Source organism: Camponotus floridanus, unplaced genomic scaffold (genome assembly GCF_003227725.1).
Source record: "Camponotus floridanus strain SB8 unplaced genomic scaffold, Cflo_v7.5 scaffold37, whole genome shotgun sequence".
NCBI classification, from domain to species: Eukaryota; Metazoa; Arthropoda; class Insecta; order Hymenoptera; family Formicidae; genus Camponotus; species Camponotus floridanus.
This window is the reverse complement of record NW_020229514.1, coordinates 1,122,201-1,145,506: the sequence shown is the minus strand read 5'-3', so window position 1 is coordinate 1,145,506 and position 23,306 is coordinate 1,122,201. Positions and strand designations below refer to the sequence as shown.

The 23,306-nt window shown below is 31.9% G+C and overlaps 7 protein-coding genes across 9 annotated transcripts; 5 read left to right on the top strand and 2 right to left on the bottom strand.

Moving 5' to 3' along the window:
* The first annotated feature begins 398 nt into the window (after positions 1-398).
* On the top strand, positions 399-4,716 carry LOC105253240 (transmembrane 9 superfamily member 3). The gene is made up of 10 exons (XM_011261127.3): positions 399-482; positions 796-991; positions 1,077-1,199; positions 1,280-1,533; positions 1,631-1,870; positions 1,962-2,246; positions 2,327-2,535; positions 2,628-2,774; positions 2,865-2,948; positions 3,025-4,716. The coding sequence occupies exons 1-10, from the start codon at positions 399-401 to the stop codon at positions 3,167-3,169; spliced, it is 1,767 nt and encodes a 588-aa protein (XP_011259429.1). The 3' UTR covers positions 3,170-4,716.
* A 747-nt stretch (positions 4,717-5,463) lies between these two features.
* LOC109610126 (stress-associated endoplasmic reticulum protein 2) lies at positions 5,464-7,207 on the top strand. Its single transcript, XM_020028130.2, has 3 exons — positions 5,464-5,736; positions 6,693-6,765; positions 6,989-7,207. The coding sequence occupies exons 1-3, from the start codon at positions 5,653-5,655 to the stop codon at positions 7,024-7,026; spliced, it is 195 nt and encodes a 64-aa protein (XP_019883689.1). The 5' UTR covers positions 5,464-5,652; the 3' UTR covers positions 7,027-7,207.
* A 907-nt stretch (positions 7,208-8,114) lies between these two features.
* On the top strand, positions 8,115-9,987 carry LOC105253241. The gene is made up of 5 exons (XM_011261128.3): positions 8,115-8,546; positions 8,867-9,120; positions 9,303-9,489; positions 9,614-9,712; positions 9,780-9,987. Exons 1-5 carry the CDS (start codon positions 8,498-8,500, stop codon positions 9,905-9,907), a joined length of 717 nt encoding a protein of 238 aa, XP_011259430.1. The 5' UTR covers positions 8,115-8,497; the 3' UTR covers positions 9,908-9,987.
* A 226-nt stretch (positions 9,988-10,213) lies between these two features.
* LOC105253242 (sentrin-specific protease 1) lies at positions 10,214-12,521 on the bottom strand. Its single transcript, XM_011261129.3, has 2 exons — positions 12,404-12,521; positions 10,214-12,229 (listed from the first exon to the last, which is right to left on the bottom strand). Exon 2 carries the CDS (start codon positions 12,154-12,156, stop codon positions 10,402-10,404), a length of 1,755 nt encoding a protein of 584 aa, XP_011259431.1. The 5' UTR covers positions 12,157-12,229; positions 12,404-12,521; the 3' UTR covers positions 10,214-10,401.
* Positions 12,522-13,523: 1,002 nt separating this feature from the next.
* On the top strand, positions 13,524-16,322 carry LOC105253244 (threonine aspartase 1). Its single transcript, XM_011261132.3, has 9 exons — positions 13,524-13,650; positions 13,726-13,793; positions 14,030-14,301; positions 14,403-14,482; positions 14,662-14,729; positions 14,796-14,912; positions 15,305-15,488; positions 15,568-15,719; positions 15,883-16,322. Exons 1-9 carry the CDS (start codon positions 13,611-13,613, stop codon positions 15,976-15,978), a joined length of 1,077 nt encoding a protein of 358 aa, XP_011259434.1. The 5' UTR covers positions 13,524-13,610; the 3' UTR covers positions 15,979-16,322.
* Positions 15,774-19,982, bottom strand: LOC105253243 (exostosin-2). 3 transcript variants are annotated; one of them, XM_011261130.3, is made up of 11 exons: positions 19,210-19,736; positions 18,932-19,138; positions 18,640-18,823; positions 18,416-18,555; positions 18,107-18,332; positions 17,856-18,036; positions 17,597-17,763; positions 17,360-17,503; positions 16,946-17,074; positions 16,638-16,872; positions 15,774-15,958 (listed from the first exon to the last, which is right to left on the bottom strand). In XM_011261130.3, exons 1-10 carry the CDS (start codon positions 19,734-19,736, stop codon positions 16,651-16,653), a joined length of 2,127 nt encoding a protein of 708 aa, XP_011259432.1. In that variant the 3' UTR covers positions 15,774-15,958; positions 16,638-16,650. The 3 variants fall into 3 exon arrangements, 2 of the variants coding, with proteins under 2 accessions (XP_011259432.1, XP_011259433.1); XM_011261131.3 differs by lacking the exon at positions 15,774-15,958 and having other exon boundaries at positions 16,599-16,872; XR_003123160.1 differs by lacking the exons at positions 15,774-15,958; positions 16,638-16,872 and adding an exon at positions 17,150-17,256 and having other exon boundaries at positions 16,967-17,074; positions 19,210-19,982.
* Positions 19,983-20,457: 475 nt separating this feature from the next.
* LOC105253245 (ras-related protein Rab-35) lies at positions 20,458-23,082 on the top strand. Its single transcript, XM_011261133.2, has 3 exons — positions 20,458-20,846; positions 21,537-21,961; positions 22,161-23,082. Exons 1-3 carry the CDS (start codon positions 20,795-20,797, stop codon positions 22,287-22,289), a joined length of 606 nt encoding a protein of 201 aa, XP_011259435.1. The 5' UTR covers positions 20,458-20,794; the 3' UTR covers positions 22,290-23,082.
* The last annotated feature ends 224 nt before the right edge of the window (positions 23,083-23,306 follow it).

Here is a 23,306-nt window from a genome sequence, read left to right as displayed (position 1 = left end):
TTAGTCCGATTTGCTAACAACCTTGGAATTAAAATTCTTTCACGTGTCATGACTCATGACCTTAAGGCGCGAAATTGAGAGGAATCTGACAAGCGTCATCTGACGGCACGACGAACGAAAGCTGTCGACAGGCAACGTCGACGTCGCATATCAACGGTCGCGGTGCATATATAACGATATACATCGCACCTTCGGAGATTCCTGCATAATACGTGTCCGTCCGTCCCGTGTCCGGTGTTTCTGCTATCCGTAACGCGCTCGGTGGCAATATTACGAAATCTATGGGGATTGTCCGTCGCCGTCGTCGTGTCACGTTGGTGGGATTTCTCGTTTGTGCGTTCGCGTAAAAGGGCGCCCGGCCGGTCGGCGCGCCTTTTCTCCTTCGGAAATAAATAAACATGCGTCGGGAACGACTGCTATTCCACTTTCTGGCGTTTAGCCTGCTTTCCTTGCTGGCCTCTGCCGACGAGCACAATCACCTCGTGAGTACTCGCGTTTCAACCTATTCCTCCCTCGAATGTCCAGATTGTCATTCGAACCTACGTACCATGTTGGCCTCTCAAGTGGAAACGTCGCCAAATATTTATCTCGAATTTTTATTTCCTTCTCTTTCTCTTTCACTTCCTTTCTCTATTTGTGTTATGTTGAATGAATTTGCATGATGCTGTGTTCTTACTCGATATTAGCAATTCCATTATATCTAGTTGTCATTAGTCTTGAATTTCATCTTGATATAATGTCTTCTTACAAGCTCAATTAATTATTGTGATCAATGGATTATATCTTTGTTTCTAGTACGAAGACGGCGACGAGGTTGTCCTATGGATGAGTACTGTAGGACCGTATCATAATCGTCAAGAGACGTACTCCTATTATTCCCTACCCTTTTGTACAGGCATCAAGAATGTTATTAATCATTATCACGAGACCCTATCAGAGGCTCTACAAGGGATTGAATTGAAGTTCAGTGGCTTAGATATCGAATTCAAAGGTAGATACATTTATATGAACGAATACTGTTTGGATAATATTCAAAGCATTAGAGATACAGAATCTAAAACCTTTTTCCATTACAGAGGATATCTCAAAAACAGAATACTGCCAGATAAGTTTAAATGAAGAAAGCCAGAAAGCATTTGTGTACGCAATAAAAAATCAATATTGGTATCAAATGTATATTGATGATTTGCCAATATGGGGTAATTGAAAGATTATTTGTTTTACATATATATATATCAAGTTATAGAATTAGATATTTGAGGAAATTCTTGTATTACAGGTGTTGTAGGGGAATTGGAAAACAATGATGGAGTTGCGGTATCAGATTCCTATTATATCTGGACGCACAAAAAGTTTGACATTGGGTATAATGGTAAGCAGATAGTGGATGTTAACCTGACCAGTGAAAACAAGGTGAAGCTGGTGCAGGGTGCACGTATATCTTTCAGCTATGAAGTCAATTGGAAAAAGAGTAATGTCAAATTTGAGGATAGATTTGACAAGTATCTGGATCCTAACTTCTTTCAGCATAGAGTAAATTTCTTATTATACACACCATTCTTGTGACCTCAAATAATGAATATAAAATATAATATATTCCATAAATAAAAATTACGAATAATTTTTTCAGATACATTGGTTTAGTATCTTCAATAGTTTCATGATGGTGATCTTTCTCGTCGGGCTCGTGTCAATGATTCTGATGCGCACTTTAAGAAAAGATTACGCTCGATACAGCAGGGACGAAGAAATGGATGATATGGAAAGGGACTTGGGTGATGAATATGGCTGGAAGCAGGTTCACGGAGATGTTTTTAGGCCTGCGAGTCATGCTATGCTCTTCTCAGCTCTTATAGGTGCGGGCTATCAGGTGTGTATTCACTGGATACTCACTTTTATTGATTCGTTAAAGTAGAAGAAGAAAATTATAAATCATTCCTTCTCCAATCTTTTATATACAGGTCACAGTGGTTGTACTGAGTGTAATTATCTTTGCGATCCTGGGCGAGCTATATACAGAACGCGGGTCGATGCTATCGACGGCGATATTTGTATACGCTGTCACATCGCCTATCAATGGTTACGCGGGAAGCGGACTATACGCGCGGATGGGCGGACGCGTCTGGATTAAACAGATGCTCCTCAGCGCTTTCATGTTGCCGCTCATGGTCTGTGGCACTGCTTTCTTCATCAATTTTATCGCCATGTATTATCACGCCAGTAGAGCAATACCTTTCGGATCCATGGTTCGTAACTGTTCGTTAAATTGGATAAACTTATGTAGAAATCATTATGCTGGTATATACGATCAATCGTATGTGTGCAGGTCGCAGTGACATGTATCTGCATATTTGTGATATTACCGCTGACAATGGTAGGTACGATTCTAGGCCGAAATCTCGCCGGGACGCCCGATGCTCCGTGTCGCGTGAATGCGGTGCCTCGACCGATACCCGAGAAGAAGTGGTTCATGGAACCGCTAGTGATCATAATGCTCGGCGGAATCTTACCTTTTGGTTCGATCTTTATTGAAATGTATGTTTTTTATATATATTTATATATATCTTAAATTGTTCATCCAATCACTTTCTTGCGCATACATTGATCTCGAGCTATGGTCCTTTTAGGTACTTCATTTTTACCTCCTTCTGGGCGTACAAGATCTACTATGTTTATGGCTTTATGTTATTAGTATTCGTTATTCTTATGATAGTGACCGTATGCGTTACTATCGTATGTACATATTTCTTGCTAAATGCCGAAGACTATCGATGGTAAGTCTATCTTGTTTTTGTATTCTTTTCTGTTTTCCCAAATATATGATTTATACAATATTATATATTTATATATTTTGCTTTTCGCAGGCAGTGGACGAGTTTTCTTGCAGCGGCTTCGACGGCCGGTTACGTCTACATTTATTCCTTTTATTACTTTTTCTTCAAAACTAAGTAAGTAGAGGTACATCAATTTTTCATGTCGACTAATGAAAGTCTCTGTAATCATTCGACGGTTTTATTTCCGCAGAATGTACGGTCTCTTCCAAACGGCGTTTTATTTCGGATACATGGCGTTGTTCAGCTTGGCCCTAGGTATTATGTGCGGGACAGTCGGATACATCGGTACCAACGCATTCGTGCGGAAGATATATTCCACGGTAAAAATAGACTAAAAAGTATATTGCTGAATATAATATATACTATCATTTACATCGTGAGTCGAACGATGTAATTTCCGTGCAGCCTGTGATGCTCACGATGTTCTCGACAAAATGAAGTATACATTTCTTCATTTGTCTTGAAACAGTCCATTATGTCACCCGAGAATGCGATTTTTTTCTTACGTTTATCATTGGTTCAATTAATCCAACTGCGACTAGAAAAATATCACCGACCAACAGTATCCTTATTAATCTTCCAACAGAACTCACGTCACGTACTACCTACGATATTCAAACAATGTTCTCGCATCTCATTTATTAATTCTTCTTTTAAATTGCTATATTTCATGCAAGTAAAGATGCGCTGTAAATGGATTTTACTGTACTAGTACGCGCGCACATGTCGCAATGCAGTCATCTGTCAATAATAAAATGATAATTGTAAGTATTAGTCGAATTCCATATGTGAGTCTGAATAATTATATGAATGAAAATTCTGCAATCGTGCGCAAAATTATATTGTTATATATTTTTGTTTCAATATCAAATTTACCACTGGTATATTAACAAAATTATAACATGATGAATATTTATATACTTAATTTAATAATTATATATGTATATGTGTACACATATCACACACAACATACATGCACAGACACATATACACATATACATATATATATATTTATATATATATATAAACATGATTGCATTTATATGTGTATGAACATGTGTTTTTTGGAATGTCTCAATGCTGCAATATTTGTCGCTGTCTCACTTGTCGACAGTAAAAAATTGATCAAACTATTGATATTCAACTATCAAGGGAAGATTGAAAAGTTTCATCTTGTTCTTTGACAAAAAAAGCAGAGCTTTTGATTCGGGCAAAGCGTAATGGTTTATAAAGCGAAATAATGTTTTCCATCTCTTGAAAAAAAAAATACAAAGTAGAATCTTATAATATCGAAAGCTCTAATAAACAAGAGTGGATATTGAAAAGCAAAAGTATATTATAATTTACCAACATGATAGTTTTATAAGACTTTTGCATCGATATGCAAATTGTGTAATGGAGATATAATTGTAACTAGACTAATTTTAAATTCTGTGACTATTAAATCAATTTGCCAATTTGATTATCAGTGGAAAACTCTTAACTTATGATTAGGTTCTAGTAGTAGTTCAAATGAAGAGGAGAAATCGTGAATGCATAGTATTCATAGTAAGGTTTCCTTATATGCGGTATCGTAACTCTGTATTATTTTTTCTCTTCGTTCGAATATTTCCATTGTTACTTTGAACGAATCCTCGCTCCTGATTCTCTTCCGCACTGTATACCGCATTGCTGTTGAAAAAGTGAGAAGTTAAAATTTCATAACACAGTTAGAGATAGGTACTTGTGGATACTATTCGCGAAAAATATAACGACGAGTGTATTATATTTCATTAATTTTAATGAAAGAGAGACTAAACGTCGGTGAGAGTCTTCGAAAATAAACGATTTGTTGTTAGATGTAGCGATTCTAAAAAAATATAAAATTTCTACGTATACACAACACAAACGTCGTTTTTCATTTATTTTTCTTTACTAATTATCAGAGAGTGTCTATTGTCTGAAAAACCATGAAAAATCTGGAATTCTCGGGGATTTCTTTTGTAACTGAAAAATTTTATTTAAACTTAAGAGTGTTTTTCTTTTGTATGATTAAAAAAATATTAAAAAATGCATACAATAAAAAATTAATTTTAGGAAGTTGCAAAAAATTTTTCAAATATTCTCTTTACATGATTGAATTTTGAACGAAAAAAAAAGCGAATTAGTGAACGTTTTTTACAAAATTTGAGTAGATGACACACCCTGTAACTTATAGTTAAGATTTCATTTTGTCCATGTTTATTCTCGATGTTGTAAAAATTATTTTTTAGAAAAATTGAATGCGTGTGTATCCAGCTCTCGAATTATTCAAATCAGAGATCGTTCTTTAATCTCCATTTATTACTTTGATAAGCGACATGAAATATGGTATTGGCATGATTTATACGTCGAAATTATTTAAAAAATCATTAATTATTTTAAATCTTAAAAGGAGAAATTTTTAATAATGATGTGATATTCAAAAAATCAAAATTCCCGCCACGTATGGCAAGTGAAGGATCTTTTTCCCTTATCTAAGCGTTTAAATCTTTTTCCCTTTTATTGTTCTATGCGATCAAAAATAAATATTTCGACTATTGTAAATTCATCAGGATCAGTTTTCAAAACACGAGTGTGCGAAGAATTCGCTCAATTGACTAGCGTGGTGACAGTGTGGCACGAGGAGCTGCCGAGCTGTCGCGCAACTTTACTTCACGTGTCAAACCACGCTAGCGCACACGTCGCGGAACGTCACTGTGTCGTTTGTAAACGCCGGACACGCATACGGTGCTTTCGCGGCTCATCGAGCTCGTGCTCTGTTATTTCGTGAAACACACACTATCGAGGGAATCTGACGATGGCGCCGAAGCAAAGAATGCGCATCGCCAACGAGAAGGCGACGAAGAACATCACGTTACGCGGAAACGTTCCCAAGTCTTCGGTAAGTCGGTCGTTTTGAATCCCGAAGTCGATGTGGATCCTCTTCTGACGACAATTTTCGAGATGCACATTTCGATTCATTCATTAAGATATCATTCTACTTAAAAAAAAGAAAAACACAAGAAAAGAATGTTATATGTGTAGAGATCTGTCAAATTTAGAAAATGTGATTCTCCCAGAAGAAAAAATTATACATATGGATAGGGGATGAAATAGATAAAATGTAAAGATAATTTATACATGCTTGCGATTCGATTCTAATTTTTTAATTGATTGTTTTTGAAAATACGTAACTATCAACTCGAGATACATATAATATAATATTGAGAGGTTATAGATAAACATTTGTTTGTAAGAATTTGATCCTAGTCAAAGTTTCTCAGATTTTTATTTCTTCACTTCCTTCCATTAATATTATTTACTTTCAGTTATTATTTAGAATCTAATAATAAAAATGCATCAATTCATATATTTAATAATTATTATCGATAATCTCTCTGTATTAAAATGTTTATGAATTAATGAAATATATATATTAATTAATGAAAGATTTATCTTCCTCATATATGTTCCATCTGTTAAATAATATTTTGGAAATACACCAAGATACAGGAGTGTAGCCAGAGGGTGGGGCAAGAACAATGCAAAGTTTGATCTTGTAACTTTTTTGCATGCTTTTTAAAAAATCTAGCAATTTTTAAATACCTATATTTATTTTTTTAAGTATTTGCAAATTGTTTGTAATATTGTATTATTTACAATAATATTTGTTTATAAATCATATCCTTTTTTTTGCTCATCAAGCAACAAAAATACTCTGTCAGTTTTCTTGTCTGTTTTAATATCTCAATCTGGTTACACTTCTGCCAAAATATATTTATTTTCATATTTAAGTTGCTTTATATTTATAGCTATATATTTATAGCTTTTAAATAATAGAAATTTTTATTATATTAGAAATCGCAAGAAGAAAGTTCTCCAGTTGGTCCTTGGTTGCTAGCTTTATTCCTCTTTGTTGTTTGTGGATCTGGTAAGTACATATATATGAAAATATAAATCTGAATATATCAAGTTTACATAAACAAACAATTTTATATATAAACTTGTCTGTCTTATAAGCCTATAATTTTTTCTTTTTTTAAATTTATATCTGTTATAGTTGGTATATTTGGAATTTTAGATTCCCATAAAGCATATTTTAATTAAAAGAGTTGTAAAAAAATGATGAGAAAGAGACATGTTTTTTGTTACAGCTGTATTTCAAATCATCCAAAGTATTAGAATGGCTTGAAGATGAAGAAGAAGGAAGGTGCTACTGTTAATCTTAATGCAACATACTGTTTACAACTCATCGCTAATATGAAAAAAAGATTAGCGGATTATTTCAATAGATTGTAAAAAGGAAGAGTGATATTATAGGAAACAAAATGTATACTCATAATGGCAAAATTTTGACAGTAGCTGGAAAATTATTTTTCTTTCACAGAAGCTCAAAGATTTATTTATAACATTTAGCATTTATAAGCGTTTAACTTAATTACGCTACACATAAACGAAAGAAGAGCATTTTGTTATTATAATATTATTAAATGAATAATATTTCCAAAAGAAAAGAGGTCTTAATATCTAGAGAAAGAAAATAAATATCTGTTTATAGTTGATTATTTGCTATATCCTAAATATTTATATTTTCGTTAAGTACTTTTCATATTCTGCTTCCTGCCAAATGTATATTCTTTCGTCTATGTGTATGTAGTAAATAATTGTATATACAGGATTTATTATATGCGGATTTCTCCTCAAGTAGGCCTGTCTAAAATTGATAGGCTCGACGATTTGACAGACCTGTCCTAAAGCATTCCACTGTAAGCAGTTGGTAGGCTTTCTGTTGGTATAATGGCCTTTGTACGATGCTCATGCATTATCGATGCATTGGAGGTCATTATATACTTATACAAATATATATTATAATATACACATATATCAAGAATGATTTGTCTATACAGAATATTTGAATATTTGCTACTGACAGTGCATTATATCTCTTTTAATAAAATATATTATCAATAAAGATCTATATATATATTGTTTTACATGAGACATTTTAAATAATTATATCTCTAAATATATCACTAAACCAAATCCTTTTTCTCTGTATAGTTTACCCAACTGTAATCTGTCTTGTTTTTTTAATGATAAGAAGAAGATTATGTTTTGTTTTCACTTTTTATCGCTATTTATTGAACTGACACATTGTTCAAAATTCAGTTGTATACATATTACATTATATCTTATTAGTTTTATCATCTTAATATTTTTATCATTTATGTCTTATTTTTCCTTAAAGATTTTAAAAATATGATGGAGATTCAGAAGAAAATCTTTTTGAAGTTTATGTTAAATTGTTACAAGATTATTCTAAAATGGCGCCATTTGTAGTCGCTCTCTCTCTTAGATAGATGGCGATTGCAAAGGTTATTCTATTTTTTTAGGTTTTACGACAATCTATCTTTCCGATGAACTCGGTACGAACAAATCAAACGCAAGCGCATGGAGAGAATAGATAAACGGTTGTTTTTCTTTTCAAACGTTGAAGATTGTAAAACGATTATAGTCCACTGAGATTACTAGGCTTTCCTGTGTCAACTAGAAGCTAAAAGGAAAATTGCAGACTTATGATAGAGTCAGTTTTATAAGATAAGTGGAAAGAATCAAGCGTATACAGACGTATCCTAGACATCCTACACAATAATAATTGAAAAATGTCTAGTATATTTAATTTATTTGGCGAAATCGCCGAATCTGACAGAGGTGAGCAAAACTTATTTTTACGATTATAATACGATTCATATATAGTATATGACACAACAAGGTATTCTTTTATAATCCATTAAAATTATAAACTTGCAACTAATACATAAAATCAAATATACTTGTGAAAGAATATTCTTTTTTACTATATCATCATATAAATCAATATGATAGTTACAAAAAATATTCTAGTTCGAATAATCACATTATTTTGAATCTTATAAAGAGAGAAAAGTGTTTTATCAGAATATATAAAAATTATATTGAATGGACATTATTGAGTGATAAGTTAGAATTGAAATATATATAATAAATTACAGGTCATATAATGAAATCTATTGTGCAATCTGAAACATCTCATAATATTAAACTGAATTCTCTTAAGACTATGGGAGGCACAAAGCCAAAAAAACTAAAGATGAGATCAAATTCTGATATGAATCTGTCTCATAGCACACATTCAATCAATATCAAGAAAAATACAAATGGTAACAAAGAACTAGATTGCCTAAAACTGAAAGTAACTCAAACAGATAATAATGGATGCCCAATATCTCCAGGAAAAGAAAAAAAAGTAATAAAATTTATATATATATATAATACACAGATTTTAATATGTAGACTTGATTATATACATAGATTTTATTATAAAAAATTTTTTAATTGTATCAGAATTCTATTGTATACTTTTATAAATTTGTAGAGTCTTTTTTGTTTACTAAGAAATTATTTGCAATGTTTTCTTTTCCTTTATAGAAATTAATTGCACAGTCACCCAAATTCAAAGAATCTGCTTTAAAAGAAACAACTGTGATTGATAAAAGTCCAAAAGCACAATTAAATGAAGATATTTTTAAGAAACCATTGTCTTATAAAAAAAATATCAAGCAATTTCCTAAACCAGAAAAATTAGCATATTGGTATGACGATCAATATAAATTTGGTATGTATGGACTGTTATTCTTATTTAATAAATAGATAATTAATAATTAAAATGAAATTTAAACGAAATGTTATATAATAGTATTAATGCAGCAAAATATTTTCCAAATAAATCTTTCATATAGATTATGGATATATTGAGGCCATAGAAAAAGAATTTAAAGATCTACTTTCTAAGGAAAAAGAAAATATAAAGCCTTCTGAAGAAAAAGAATTGATCTCAGGTATAAAGCACAACATATATATTTATTCACTTGTAAGTTTACAATTTACATTTTCTTTTTCTTTCAGAGACCCCTATGTTATTAGAAGTTCCAAAATTGGTTTTTGATGACTCTTTTGATGAAGAACACAAGAAATTTTCATCTTGTGATTTACCTGAAATATCTGATATATCCGATGATGATACACTGCAGTAATAACCATAATATAAGAATTATTTTTATGTTCTCAGATTCTTGTAAGATTAGACATAAGTTTTAATATTGAATTTTTATTATAATAATTTATTTTTTATAATTAAATATGTTTTTGTATCGATAAATAATAAAACATTGTAATTATATGCATATTAAATTATTTGTAAATGATCAGAAAGAATATGAAATTTAATTTTTATTAAATTATAACATTTTAATAACAAAAATAACATATAGCACATCTTTTTCTTTATTCACACATTTTAAAACAAATATACAAAGAAATTGATTTAACGGATTTTTTTTAAATCTCTAATAAATATTTTTTAGTTTGGTCCAGAGTACGGAAAATCAATTGAGTAACTTTCACTTGTCTTCTCCTTTCAAGATTAATATATTAATGAATTATTACTGGTTTTTTCCGGATAATTCTTTATAGAATCAGATCTGTTTGGAAATATAGGCGCTTCCTAATATTAATCTCTTCCTTTCCTTTACAAAAGTTTACCTTTCAGTATCTCATAAACCATTTTGTTCCTAAAATACGGCATATCATCCTGTGTAAAAGTTATCTTCTTGTTGGCGCAGACATACTCGGCGAACATACAGGAAAACATTCCACAATCACTGCCATTCATTTGTTGAGGAATATTTTTGGCAGACTGCAATGTCCAGTTGCTCATATCGTATGGTTGTTTCTTCTTGTCCTGACTTTCATCTTGTAGATACTGCTTTAGTGCCATCAGGCACTTTGGATTATTGCCACCCATACTATCGTAATAAAGAATTGATTTGTCCCGGAAATCTATTATCGACATACACCAGTGAATATCGAGATGTATGGGCACGACCACGAGATCCTGTGCAAATATATCCACCTTTCTGGTCCATCGTCTCAGAGATGAGTGTCCACCTGAGAGTAATTTCGGATAGAAAAATGTGTTCATGGCATGTACCTTCGGGTATTTATTGGAGGACGTGCCTCTGGCGATCAACAAGTTCATATAGAAGTTTATCACTTCGTCATTTAACCAATTTAAGCCAGCCAATGTATGGATGTCCTTTCTTGTGATCCTCAGGCCAAAACCTTCTGCGAGAACCTCATCTTGTGGACAAGGTATGAGAGCATTTCTCACTTCTTGTACCATTTTATCCGTAAGCACTGGTAATGCTGGTTCTTCCGGTTCTTCTCTGTCATCCAGAACAGCTAGACATAGTCTCATAGAGCGTGCTAACTGTTCTTCTAGAGCCGCTTCCCGCGCATATCTATTGTGTTTTGATAACACACATGTCATTTTTTTCAGTTCTTCGGCCTCTCTATGCCGCTGCTCGATTCGCTCGTTATATCTCTTGGCAACTTGCGGGATAAAATCCTGCCTCATGACTGCTTTCGCGGCCAACTCGTCGCGTAAGGAATTAGTTGCGACGACTTTAACAGGCGACTTCGGCACAGTAACAGGTTTTACTGTACTGATGTTGGGCTTATCGATTGTAATCTTCTTGAAGGATTGTAAATGCGATGTAATATCTTTCTTGCCATAATCTAAAGTAGGAACTTTTCCCTTGTCTATTCTAGTACAACTCGATAAGTTGCCTCTGCTAGAGTACACCGTACAGGAGTGCACAGGAGCATTGGTGGTGACAGGTTGAACCTTATCATTAGGTGTTACAACCTCCTCGTGTTTTTCCAAATCGATTACTATGGGCTTATGCATATAAGTATGTTCTGCACATTTATGTTTCAATATATGTATCCTATTTGGAAGGAAATTATGCAGCAATTCTTCGTACTGATGTCTTTCTTTCAACTGATTTGTTTTACATAACGTAAGACATTTATGACTAGGATCTTGTATCCTGTGTTTATGGTTGATTAAATGGCCCATAGTAGATTTATTGTTGATTGATTGATGCGACATAAATGGAGAGCATGTGGATTTATAAGCGGAAGATGGAACTGATGCATGACATTGATGAGATGGTTGTTTCTTGTGAGTGCCATTCAACTTGGCACATGGTCTTGTTGGAGAACATTTCTGTTCGCTCAGGAATATAACATCATCATCGTCATCACTGTCATCAATATCAAAATAATCTTCCATGGAACGTACCGTGTTGCAACTGGTTTTAAACCTCTTTGGCGTATGAAATTCTCTCTCAAAGTTATAATCCCTGGAAGCTTTTCGTTTTTTAGATTGCTCATCTGCCCATCCAAAAATTTTCTTCAAAAAATCAAATATCATTGTCATTGTCAAGAAAAATATATATCCCAATAATTTTATTGTCCATTCAACACATTCACTGTCTTCTATTTAGCTCGACCTAAAAGAAAATAAGGAGATTATATATGCTCTAACACTCCTGAATACTAAATATGTTCTTGTTCAATTAAAAAGTTTTATTCAACTCAAACTGAAGTTCAAAAAATCACATTTAATGAGAAAAATAAAATGATTCTTGTCTATACCTTGCGTATTTTCAAATAAGGATACTTACATCATATCTGAAATTAGGCAAAAATATGCAAACACTGATACGTATTTCGTTTCTGACTAGCGGCCACCTCGCTTCGACGAGCATATTAGAGCTAGGGATTCTCAAGTGACGGATGGGACAAAGCCGCCATTAATGGATAGCGGAAATTGTAGCATTACGCGCCATTTTTAAATAAAACAAAATGAGGAATTATTTCAATTGAGTTGAATAAATAAATAAAATTTAATTAAATGCAATAAATGTCATAAATTAAGAAATTGAACAATAGTAACAAATATATATATATATATATATATATATATATATTTCAACCGTAACCGAATTCGCAACGTGTAGTGTGATTACGGCTTAGGGCTGTAGGTAAATCGACCAATCATAATCGAACATTCTTATGCGTTGTGAGAATGCTTGATTATGATTGGTCAATTTACGATCTTAGGTTATTAAATTAAAATCTTTTCATGGGCAATGGCTTTTACGCAGAATTCTCCCGCGTCTTTTTTCAGGAATGACTCGAGTGTCGATAATAAAATTTAATATTAATTTGAGATATTGTAAGAGAAAAATCTATAATTTTTTTAAAAAACTGAGTTATCCACGAATATTTTATAAATATATAGAGAAGAAGAGAAAGCAAAAAAGCTAAATCCCCCTAATTTTAAATTATCAAATTTGTGAGTTGAGAATAGAGGAAAGAGGAGTTTAGTTTAAAGGGCCTCGATTGTAACCTCATATCTTTACGTCTGGAATTGGAATGTTGTTTTTTCTCCATCTTCGTTTTCGTTCGTATATCTACAACAGGATGAACACCGAAGTCTGAAAAAATTTGTAAGATTTATTACACACGTTTTTATAAGAATAATACAATTATGTATAATAAACTGTAATAATTATTTTTTTGGACTGTAATAATTATTTTTTTGGATATCTAAAAGTCCTAACTTTTACTGCTGCATACTTAATAAATGAAGCAGAATCTATTAAAATACTAGGATTTATTATACTTAAAATATATTTTCCATTCTTTCTATTATTATATAAATGAATATATCTATAACAATTAATTATAATAATGGGCAATTGACTTTTAATTATATTTTTATCAACGACATTTTTACAGCTGAGATAAAAGTATTTTATACTTGAGTATAAAAATAAAGTGGAAATATATATATATTACTGATTAGAAGAAACAAAATCTAATTTCATGAGTAATATTAAACAAGGATTTATTGCTGTACATGTGGGTATGTAATTGATTCAGATATAATTTATAATTGTCCTATATGATTACTAACAATACTATTATACTTTCTTGTTAGGTGCTGGACAGCATTCTGCATCTCTCAAAGAAAAATATCAAAAGTTATGTCATGAAGCATGCAAAGTGGTAAGACTTTTAAATGTTTTAATTAACCGTAATATATATGTAATATTGGAAACTAACAAAAATAATAATTGTTCAATATTTTTGTTATAATGAAAAATCTCCAAATTTTGATCATAAAATCTACTATTAAAAGAGTATTCAGAAGTTTTAAAATAATCTTTATGTAACTCTTAAATCACTTCTATAATGCCCAAATCAAAATTGCTTTCTTTTTAATTAAAAATTGTTTTTCCAAGGGAGCTCAAAGTTTGACATGCAATGGCAATGCATTAGATGCAGTGGTAGAGACGGTGATGGTGCTGGAAGATTCTCCTATGACAAATGCTGGATTTGGTTCAAATCTCACCTTGAATGGAACAGTAGAATGTGATGCAAGTGTGATGGATGGCAATAATTTGCAGTATGGTGCAATTGGTGCAGTTAGTGGAATAAAAAATCCAGTTTTGTTGGCAAAGCGTTTGTGTGAACAGCAATCTATTAAATTTGCATACGGCCGAATTCCACCTAGGTACACATTTAATATCATTTCATCTCCTCAAAATATTAATAATTGTATTATATGTATACATATAATTATTTTTATATATGTATAATCTATTTTTTTACTAGCTTTCTAGTTGGAAATGGTGCTCATATTTGGGCACATGAAATGGGCATACAAACATTACCACCGGAACAATTAATATCTAGTATGTATACTTAATAATATAAGAGATATTTATTAGATTTTAGCAAAATTATTTCTGAGAGAGATTTTTCTGTGTATAAGAGAGTTCTGATATTTCTCGTTACATCTCTTATTTATTTCTAATCTCTTCTTATTTCCCAATATCTACAATTAATAAAATATTTTAATATTGCATTTCAGTGAGAGCTCAGAAAATATATAAACACTATAAAAGAAAAGTAGAAGATTGCAGTGTGGAGGCTCAAAAGGTATGAAGTTATTGAACCTGATTAAAATAAAATTTATCATCACTAATGATTGTTATTATGTTGCAGTGTGTAAAGAAAAGGATGGACACAGTAGGTGCAATATGTGTTGATGTTGATGGAAATATTGCTGCAGCTTGTTCGAGTGGTGGTATAATTCTAAAATATCCTGGAAGAGTCGGACAGGTATAATTAATTTATATTTCTTAAATGGCTATAAGAAATTGTCCATGAAACACATGTAATTTCAATCTTTTAAAAAATTTTTTTAAATTTTTATACAATTCTTATACAGAATGTCTGGAAAGTTGTAAAAAAAATGTAAAAAAGAAGAATACCAAGCAGACTATAAGTTACGATTTTTTTTAACGTAAAAGTGGCTCTAACTTGGAAACGACTTATTTCCGGACTTATGTTTATAGCTTTTTTCCTTCTTTTTGGAAATCACTTCCCGAAGTACTGCGGGCAATTTTCCGAACATCTTGTATACGTTTTTTACATTTACATCTTGTACTTGTAGATTTTTACATTTACATCTTGTACTATATTGTATCTACATCTTATATTCCAAATATTAGGCTGGAGTATGGGGTTGCGGTGCGTGGGCGTGCAAGGATACTTCTTATTCAGTGGGCGCTAGTACGTCAGGTTGTGGTGAACATCTTGTGCGCACCTCATTAGCGCGTACAGTTGCAGAAGCTATTTCCAACACCTCTTGTCCGACTACGAGTCTACATCAAGCGATGAACGTAGATTTTATCGGTGCATCATAGGTTTAGCATAAACAATGTCGCAACGCTTAATCAAAGCAATGACAATCTTTTCAATGTTTTTCCATTAGATTCGAAATTTCTCTATGGGCTCGAACAAAAACTTGGCGGTGTTATCGCTATACGTTATTCGCCACAAGAAGGATTAGGTGATTTTCTGTGGAGCCACTCAACAAATTCCATGATAATAGGTTACATGAATACATGTCAACGCACACCAATGGTATATGTTCCATTTTTTCTTTGAGTTTAATTTTAAACATACTTTGCTTGCAATATAAATATTTACACCTGAAGAATATTCTTATTTCTAAGCACCAATTTGTTTTCTAACAATATTATTAAATTAAATTATTTGTATGTTAAAAAAGCATCTTTTTTTATAGAGCTACATGTCGGCCTTACCATCGCATGAGGTAGGAAAGAAAGCTATTGTCGAAGGTGTCTGCTTCAAGATAAAATCTGAAAGAGAGGTTGAATAAGAGTATATTATATATTACCTGATTATAATTATAGATTATATATATCGCCTGTGATGTTTTGTAAAAACAAGATTTTGTAAAAATAACTGGTAGCCTAAAATACTTTATATAAAATTTTTATACGGATTCGCGTCAATTTGTTTCATGGAGTTCATACATAATAATACTGCCAGATTAAATTGTTTTGCACAATCAATTTTGCGAGATACACATATTTTTCTAAATTTTTAACTTGTTAACTTGTGCATACAAAATACAATGAATCATGATGACAGTTTAAAAGTAATTTTTACTTACAATACTTATAACTATACTCTCTATCCATCAAAACGCACATGATTTAATATATTTAATATATTATATATATATATATATATATATATATATATTATATATTACATATTTAATATATAATATATATGTATTATTGTATAATATATATGTACAGATATACACAGAGAATTCAATTTTATGATCGGTTCAGATGCTATGGCAAAATCATTTATCTTAAAGGAATCAAATATATTCTTAAAGATAATAAATATGTTATAAATTAAATATCTTTAGTTCTATCGATTATAATCGTGAACACTCTGCATATTTTGATCGATAGATTTACATATTTTTCAAAAACTTGTTTAATTTAGTAGAAAATGTACCTATATATCACAATTACAAACTGCCTATATCGTTAAATCGCTTTAATTTCTCCGGAAATACGTCCTTGAAGAGTACTGGATCTGCGCGAAATTCGACCGATTCCAATGGCATGATTCCGTAAATAGAGGAGAATTTGTTTATACACTGTGTACGTTCCACCATGTGTGTCAAATCCGCAGATAACATTTCAGTATTGGTACATTCAGGACATCGAAACTTTTTCTTTGGCGTTACCTGTATAAAGTTTTACGAGATTTTTAGGAAAATGTCAGTATCACGAGACTTGAATAAAAAAATGTTTGCTTACTTTTATCGGAGCTTTTCCAGTAACGTTTGCTATTAGAAAATTCATCGCGATATCTTCGCAATTCATATGCTCGTCGACCCATTCCTTTATATCTCCAGGCATGGCTGTCGTATACATGTAATTCCAATACTGAAAATCATATTAGTAAAATACAACAGTAACATTTGATACCAATAAAAATTATGTAGAAATTCTATAATTTACTTTGTTAGATTAATTTCTGTATATTCCTGGATAAGGATAACAGGAAAGGATATTGTTTTTTGACTAGAAAAAAGATCCTGAAATTTCTATAACAATATCTTTGTAGTCTGTAACATGTTAAAAGATGGATAACAAAATTAGGTTCAATTTTTAATCAGGTTTTAATTTTTTAATCAGAGAGAAGACAACGTAAATGTTTACGATATGTACCTTATGATGAAAAGCTGCTCCTGTTAAAACCATAGAAATGCTGTTTGTCCATTCACTCTCATACTTCCAACAATTAGTGGTATTATCCCACATATGTATACGAGATGGAAATCCAACGATTCTGTCTGGAAATTCCCTCCATACCTAAAAGTATTTAAGATAAATTTCATCACTACCGAAAAACTAGTTATGTTTTTGTGAAAGATATAATATGAAGTCTTTGATATTCAAATATACCTCATAAGCAAATTCCACTTCATCAGCAGTTAACATAATAATATCATCATCTATCGATAATACTGCTTCAGTTTCAATTTCGTCATATGGATAAAAACGATTTGACAACTTATTTTCCTTTGTTTGAATCACTTTTAATGGCTTATTCACTTTTGGCCATCTTGTAGCTGTATAATATTAAATTATAAAGAGAATTTGATAAAATGAACATGTGAATAAATTAAAAATACATGCTTACAAATAAATAAAAATTTCTTACAAGGTGGTGGATTTTTATGCTGATTATTCCAAATTACCAAAACTTTAGATAAACTTGGTACCTTCACAAGTTTATTGATTAATAGGAATAACAATTCCAGTCTGTCATATGTTAATATTACAGCAGTAAAACCGCGTGTTTTAGGAGCAGTTACCGGTAGAAAAAGTGGTGAAGGCTTCCCCTATAAAAAAAATATTATTTGACATATGAAAAATATGTCATTTTTGCTTCAATAGCTCCTTTATATCCACCTTATAAGATGGCACATTCCAATATGTGTAATCTCGTGTCAAATGCGGAAATACGCGGTCTGTGAGTATTTCTAATGTAGTTTCTGTAATCTTTTCCATTGTACTGAAATAACGATTATAAAGCCATGCATTTTGTTCTTGCATCTCCATGATACGTTGATGGGATATCTTTTTTAGCAATTGTATTATTAATAAAATGTCGACTTCGCGTACAAATACAGCAGCTCTAGAAATTAGAAAAAAAAAATTAATTCATAAATACAACTATGCACATAAAATTAACTATAGATTTTAATTTACGTTGCTCACTTTGTCCAATCAATTACATCATGGAATGGCATTGTTAGAGAATCAGCTATAATCACAGGTATACACCCAGCTGCCATTGCATCTAAAAGTGAGCTTTGGGCAAGCCTAGCGCCACGGATTATTAGACAAAATGTTGCGGACTGAAAAAGTATAAAAGAAAATCTCCATCATTTATATATTGAGAGAAAAAGAAATTGTTGCAATAATTATTATAAATATATTACTTGCAGGATATCAGGATATTTATAGATGCCCTTGCCAACGCAACGTATTGTATTATTCATAGGATTAAAATGTAGACATGGACCTAATATTAAAATATCCTTTGGATACGTCGATTTTACTTCCATTAAATCTTGCTCAAAAGCAGTATTAATATTGATTTGCGAAGACATCACTAACCATGTTCTAGAATGTAATAATTTGTATTACAAATGTATTATATACACATGTTACAAAAATCAGATATATATATATATATATATATATATATATATATATAATATATATAATTACCTCCCATTACTGTAATTTATTTTGAGATTATTTATTAGTGGATTGTACACTGGTAAACTAATATCAAAACCAGGCCTGTATGTCAATGATGACATTCCAGCACCTGCAATCATAGCTCTTCCCACTGGCACATCAATGACAGTGTTGTAATCTGGCACACTTCCAGGTACCATGTTGAAAATTAGATGATTCTCTCCTTTCTTCCAGCTACATACATAATAACAAATTTTATTAATTAAATTATAAACTATTGTTACAATAATTAAGTTGTAACTTACAAAGGTAATGATTTTAATGCTTGAGAAACCTCTTGCAATCTTAATCTGTTCTGATTGAGAGTATCAATAGAGGGAACAAAAATACAAGCTTCATATGGATTTGGAGTATAAAATTTACTGTTGATAATAGCATTCAGAATTTGATAAAATTCCCTCGTTATTTGGTTTGTTATTGGTCTACCCATAGGATCCAAGTATATCTTGGGTGGATAAACATATACCAAAAGTTTATTTCCCTGACTGCCGCATCGATATACATTGAAACAAGTGAAATATGTACAAGAAGAATTGGTAGCATCACTTGCAGTCAAGTCAGCGGATAACATTTGAGTGGGTAGAGCACTTACATCATCCAGTGTTATAGGAATATATTCAGAACGTTTTTGTATAGTGCCAAATTTGAAAATATAATACACCGAAATCAATATAATAAATAGTGTAAATATTAACAAACATATCGCAAAGATATTATGATAATGATATGAGATTCTATTGCTTTTATGCGATAAACGCATTGGGAATATCATCCTGTATATTTTATCAAATATATATATATGCTGTAAATCTCACATATATTATAAAATATTCCAATCTTCCCTGCGACATTAAACTGTAATGTCTGTGTGGAATATTTGCAACATTTGAAGCATTTTATGTGTAGATATTTCAGTATATATAGTATTGTGAGAATACAAATCTCATTATCAAGATTCTATCTTACTCTTTCTTAGCTTTAATTTATAAAATTGTCAATATACTATCAATACAGACACTTGTAACATATATATAAATAATGTATATATAGTATAAATGTGTCAAGATTTGTTAGTCTTGATTTTTTCTTATTAAAGTATCTCCAACAGATACAGTTATCCGATACAAAGCTATTGGTTTTGTTCTCTTAGTAATTTCTATATAATTATATCATTTCTATTTTGTATTTATAATAACTCTGTTCATCACAAATCTTTTTCACAAATTATATATTAGTTTCCTAAAGTCTCTCTCGTTCTCTCTTTTTCTTATCTTTTCTCCATCCTTTCGAACGTGTCAAAATTTTGCAATCGCATAAAAAAATTACTTTTATAACTCATATCAACTTTACAACTCATACATTCATGTTTTGATTCTACTTTTTACACCGAGTGTATTCCAGAGGTCCGTTCGAATAGCTACGCAGAAACCCCCCAATCGTGCGCGATGGGCCACGTGAAGATCGGGCCTGAGGCAATCGCCGGGCGTTGAAAACGTCAGCGTGAGCTCGCGAGAAGGAACATGGCGGCGATGACAGGCTGGTGACAATTTGATATGGGATGGGCGTCGCGTTAAACGAGGGAGAACGCAGAGTCTTTTTTTCTCGAAGTCGTGATGATAATGAATGGTGATACCGCGACGTTTAAACATGGCGATCATTTGATATCACAGTCGTCTTCCGAGCCGCAAGTTTTGCTGCTGAAGAGCGCGCGGGGGTAGTACACCGTATCTCGTCTCGTACACACGCCCGCCGAGGAAACGTCAGTGGCTTCGCACGTCGGGTTAAAGATCATCGTCATTTCCCCCGTGGCATCGAGAGGAGCATCGTAAGATGGCCCGGGAATACGATCATCTGTTTAAGCTGCTCATCATAGGAGACAGCGGTAAATATAAGCACACGGAGCATCACCATACTGTACATGAAGACGCGCAATTAAAGAAATCTCCGTCAGTCGTTCTTTTTTTCTCTCTCTCCTCCGTTTCTTCGTTTCTCTCCCGCTCCCCCTCTCTTTCTCTTCAATAAATTTTGTTCCGGGAAATGTAAAAAATTGCAGCGAAAAATGACAGATCGCCCAGTCTTTATGTGTCAAGTGTGATGCCCGTTGATCGCCTATCATTACCAGAAGTGTCAGTTTATTAAATGATGAGTCTGATGACATATATACATTGGCTGTCCACTGCACTGTTGGCATAGCTTAGATACATTTCATGATGAAAATTGTATCTTCCTGTAGGGCAGATTCAGAGCAATGGTAGAAGATTACGCATTGCAACATAAAGAGAAATAGATAATGAAGTGATAAAGAGATATTCATCGACTACTTTTTATCACTTGTTCATTTCTCATATTTTCACCATTAATATTAGCTTATGAATATAATAAAAGATTTATATACATATATTTATTTTAATAAAATGACTATGTTAGTATAAAAATATGAAATAATTTCGAAATATATCTCAGCGGTAATATTTATTCGTTAGAAGTATTTGCATATTTTGTAATTTTCTGAAAACTATCTTTATCAACATTTTATATACATGTAAAGAATATATTTTCTTTTGTCTTTAAGGTGTAGGTAAAAGCTCGCTACTTCTGAGATTTGCCGATAATACTTTCAATGGCAGTTATATAACTACGATAGGAGTGGACTTTAAAATACAAACTGTGGAGATAGACGGTGAGCGAGTAAAGCTGCAAATTTGGGATACCGCTGGGCAAGAACGTTTCCGGACAATAACCTCAACTTACTATAGGGGAACACATGGCGTTATAGTTGTATATGATGTGACCAGCGGTGATACGTTTGCGAATGTTAAGCGATGGTTGCATGAAATCGAACAGAATTGTGATGTGGTTAACAGGGTACTTGTAGGAAATAAGAATGATGCACCTAATCAGAAAGTGGTGTTGACAGAAGATGCGCAAAGATTCGCCAATCAAATGGGAATACAATTGTTTGAAACTTCTGCCAAGGATAATATTAATGTGGAGGAAGTACGTCGCTCTAATTTTTTTCTGTTTTATAATTTTAAATGATAAAACTTTAAGTATAAACTATTTAATTATTACATTATGCCAATATTATATTAATGATAAAAGTAAGAGTAATTATTCACTAAAGTTTAAAGAAACTTGTACATAAATTTGTAGATTTATATTTTGAGAAAAATTTACAATAATGCATTATTTGCAGATGTTCATGGCAATAACGCGACAAGTATTGCGGACCAAAAAAGAACGCAAGGAGCGGCAAGCCATACAAACCAACGAGACAGTCAACCTGAGGAAAAGCACAAAACAGCATAGGAAAAAATGTTGTTAGCGAGCGTTGTATAAGCATGCTACTTCCTATTCACAAAATATTATTTGATACGATAATTAGGACAGAATAAAACAGAGAGCATGTGTTAGTATCACTAGCGGACATGAGACGCTGGAAACCCTGATATTTTCTAACACCAACCTTTTTGTGAGTTTTGTATTCCAATTATGATACCTAAGATTGTATGCTAATGAAAAAAAAAGTATACACTTTTGACGTTAATATATCGTATTTAAATATCGAGTCGAAATATCGAGTGAACGCGTAGGGCTTATTTAGTGAAAACGATTGTCTATACGACATTCCTTTTGTGCTTTCGCGTGCTACGTTTAAGAACGAAGGCCTATTCATTTACAAAAGGACTTTTCACATATAAACATGCAAATATTAAAAATTATTTTCACACGAACGTGCGCCCATTTCATATTACATAATCGTTAAGTAAAACACACGACTAATAAATCCTCTTTCATAAAACATTGCTAATTTTTCCAAAGTCATTTTGGTCATTGCATAGAGTTTTGCTGCACAATGAGTTACCATATTTTAAATAAATTGTATTTAAAATGAGTAGGATAAAGTTTCTTGAACAAAAAATCGAGCGATCGATATTATTAGCTAATCCAAATAATTCGCGTAGGACGTTTTAGTAAAATTAAGGTACATCCTGTATATATATATAGTTTGATGACGCTTTCAGTGCACTCTAAAAAGATTTGATCGGACATTAGGCAATTGAATGTATTGATATAGAAAAAAGACTGGATACAGTTTATAAAAATCATAAAAAATCTGCTTGGTCATGTGAAATTCGATATACTTCCTTTCTACCATATTCAAAAGACAATCGTAATGAATTTAAAATCAATCGTGATTTAATTTACGAAATTTACAATGAGCATATTTATAACATTCTCTTGTGAATTTTATAATTAAATTTTTTTATGCTAAAATATTGTAATTATTTTAAGCATACAATTTGAGTATATATGAGAACAACAATATTTTTAAATATTT

What these genes read in the sequence shown, in the direction of transcription:
- LOC105253242 (XM_011261129.3), bottom strand. Translation starts at nt 12,156, where the DNA reads ATGACAATGATATTTGATTTTTTGAAGAAAATTTTTGGATGGGCAGAT.
- LOC109610126 (XM_020028130.2), top strand. Translation starts at nt 5,653, where the DNA reads ATGGCGCCGAAGCAAAGAATGCGCATCGCCAACGAGAAGGCGACGAAG. An exon ending in GAAACGTTCCCAAGTCTTCG is followed by an intron (nt 5,737 to 6,692) that starts GTAAGTCGGTCG and finishes TTATTATATTAG; the next exon opens with AAATCGCAAGAAGAAAGTTC. An exon ending in CTTTGTTGTTTGTGGATCTG is followed by an intron (nt 6,766 to 6,988) that starts GTAAGTACATAT and finishes TTTTTGTTACAG; the next exon opens with CTGTATTTCAAATCATCCAA.
- LOC105253241 (XM_011261128.3), top strand. Translation starts at nt 8,498, where the DNA reads ATGTCTAGTATATTTAATTTATTTGGCGAAATCGCCGAATCTGACAGA. An exon ending in AATCGCCGAATCTGACAGAG is followed by an intron (nt 8,547 to 8,866) that starts GTGAGCAAAACT and finishes AATAAATTACAG; the next exon opens with GTCATATAATGAAATCTATT. An exon ending in AGAAAAAGAATTGATCTCAG is followed by an intron (nt 9,713 to 9,779) that starts GTATAAAGCACA and finishes TTTTTCTTTCAG; the next exon opens with AGACCCCTATGTTATTAGAA.
- LOC105253243 (XM_011261130.3), bottom strand. Translation starts at nt 19,736, where the DNA reads ATGATATTCCCAATGCGTTTATCGCATAAAAGCAATAGAATCTCATAT. An exon ending in GCATTAAAATCATTACCTTT is followed by an intron (nt 19,139 to 19,209) that starts GTAAGTTACAAC and finishes TTATGTATGTAG; the next exon opens with CTGGAAGAAAGGAGAGAATC. An exon ending in GGAATGTGCCATCTTATAAG is followed by an intron (nt 18,037 to 18,106) that starts GTGGATATAAAG and finishes TTTTTTTTATAG; the next exon opens with GGGAAGCCTTCACCACTTTT.
- LOC105253240 (XM_011261127.3), top strand. Translation starts at nt 399, where the DNA reads ATGCGTCGGGAACGACTGCTATTCCACTTTCTGGCGTTTAGCCTGCTT. An exon ending in CCGACGAGCACAATCACCTC is followed by an intron (nt 483 to 795) that starts GTGAGTACTCGC and finishes CTTTGTTTCTAG; the next exon opens with TACGAAGACGGCGACGAGGT. An exon ending in GGTTCGATCTTTATTGAAAT is followed by an intron (nt 2,536 to 2,627) that starts GTATGTTTTTTA and finishes TGGTCCTTTTAG; the next exon opens with GTACTTCATTTTTACCTCCT.
- LOC105253244 (XM_011261132.3), top strand. Translation starts at nt 13,611, where the DNA reads ATGAGTAATATTAAACAAGGATTTATTGCTGTACATGTGG. An exon ending in GCAGTGTGGAGGCTCAAAAG is followed by an intron (nt 14,730 to 14,795) that starts GTATGAAGTTAT and finishes ATTATGTTGCAG; the next exon opens with TGTGTAAAGAAAAGGATGGA. An exon ending in CATGTCAACGCACACCAATG is followed by an intron (nt 15,720 to 15,882) that starts GTATATGTTCCA and finishes CTTTTTTTATAG; the next exon opens with AGCTACATGTCGGCCTTACC.
- LOC105253245 (XM_011261133.2), top strand. Translation starts at nt 20,795, where the DNA reads ATGGCCCGGGAATACGATCATCTGTTTAAGCTGCTCATCATAGGAGAC. An exon ending in GCTCATCATAGGAGACAGCG is followed by an intron (nt 20,847 to 21,536) that starts GTAAATATAAGC and finishes TTTGTCTTTAAG; the next exon opens with GTGTAGGTAAAAGCTCGCTA. An exon ending in ATAATATTAATGTGGAGGAA is followed by an intron (nt 21,962 to 22,160) that starts GTACGTCGCTCT and finishes CATTATTTGCAG; the next exon opens with ATGTTCATGGCAATAACGCG.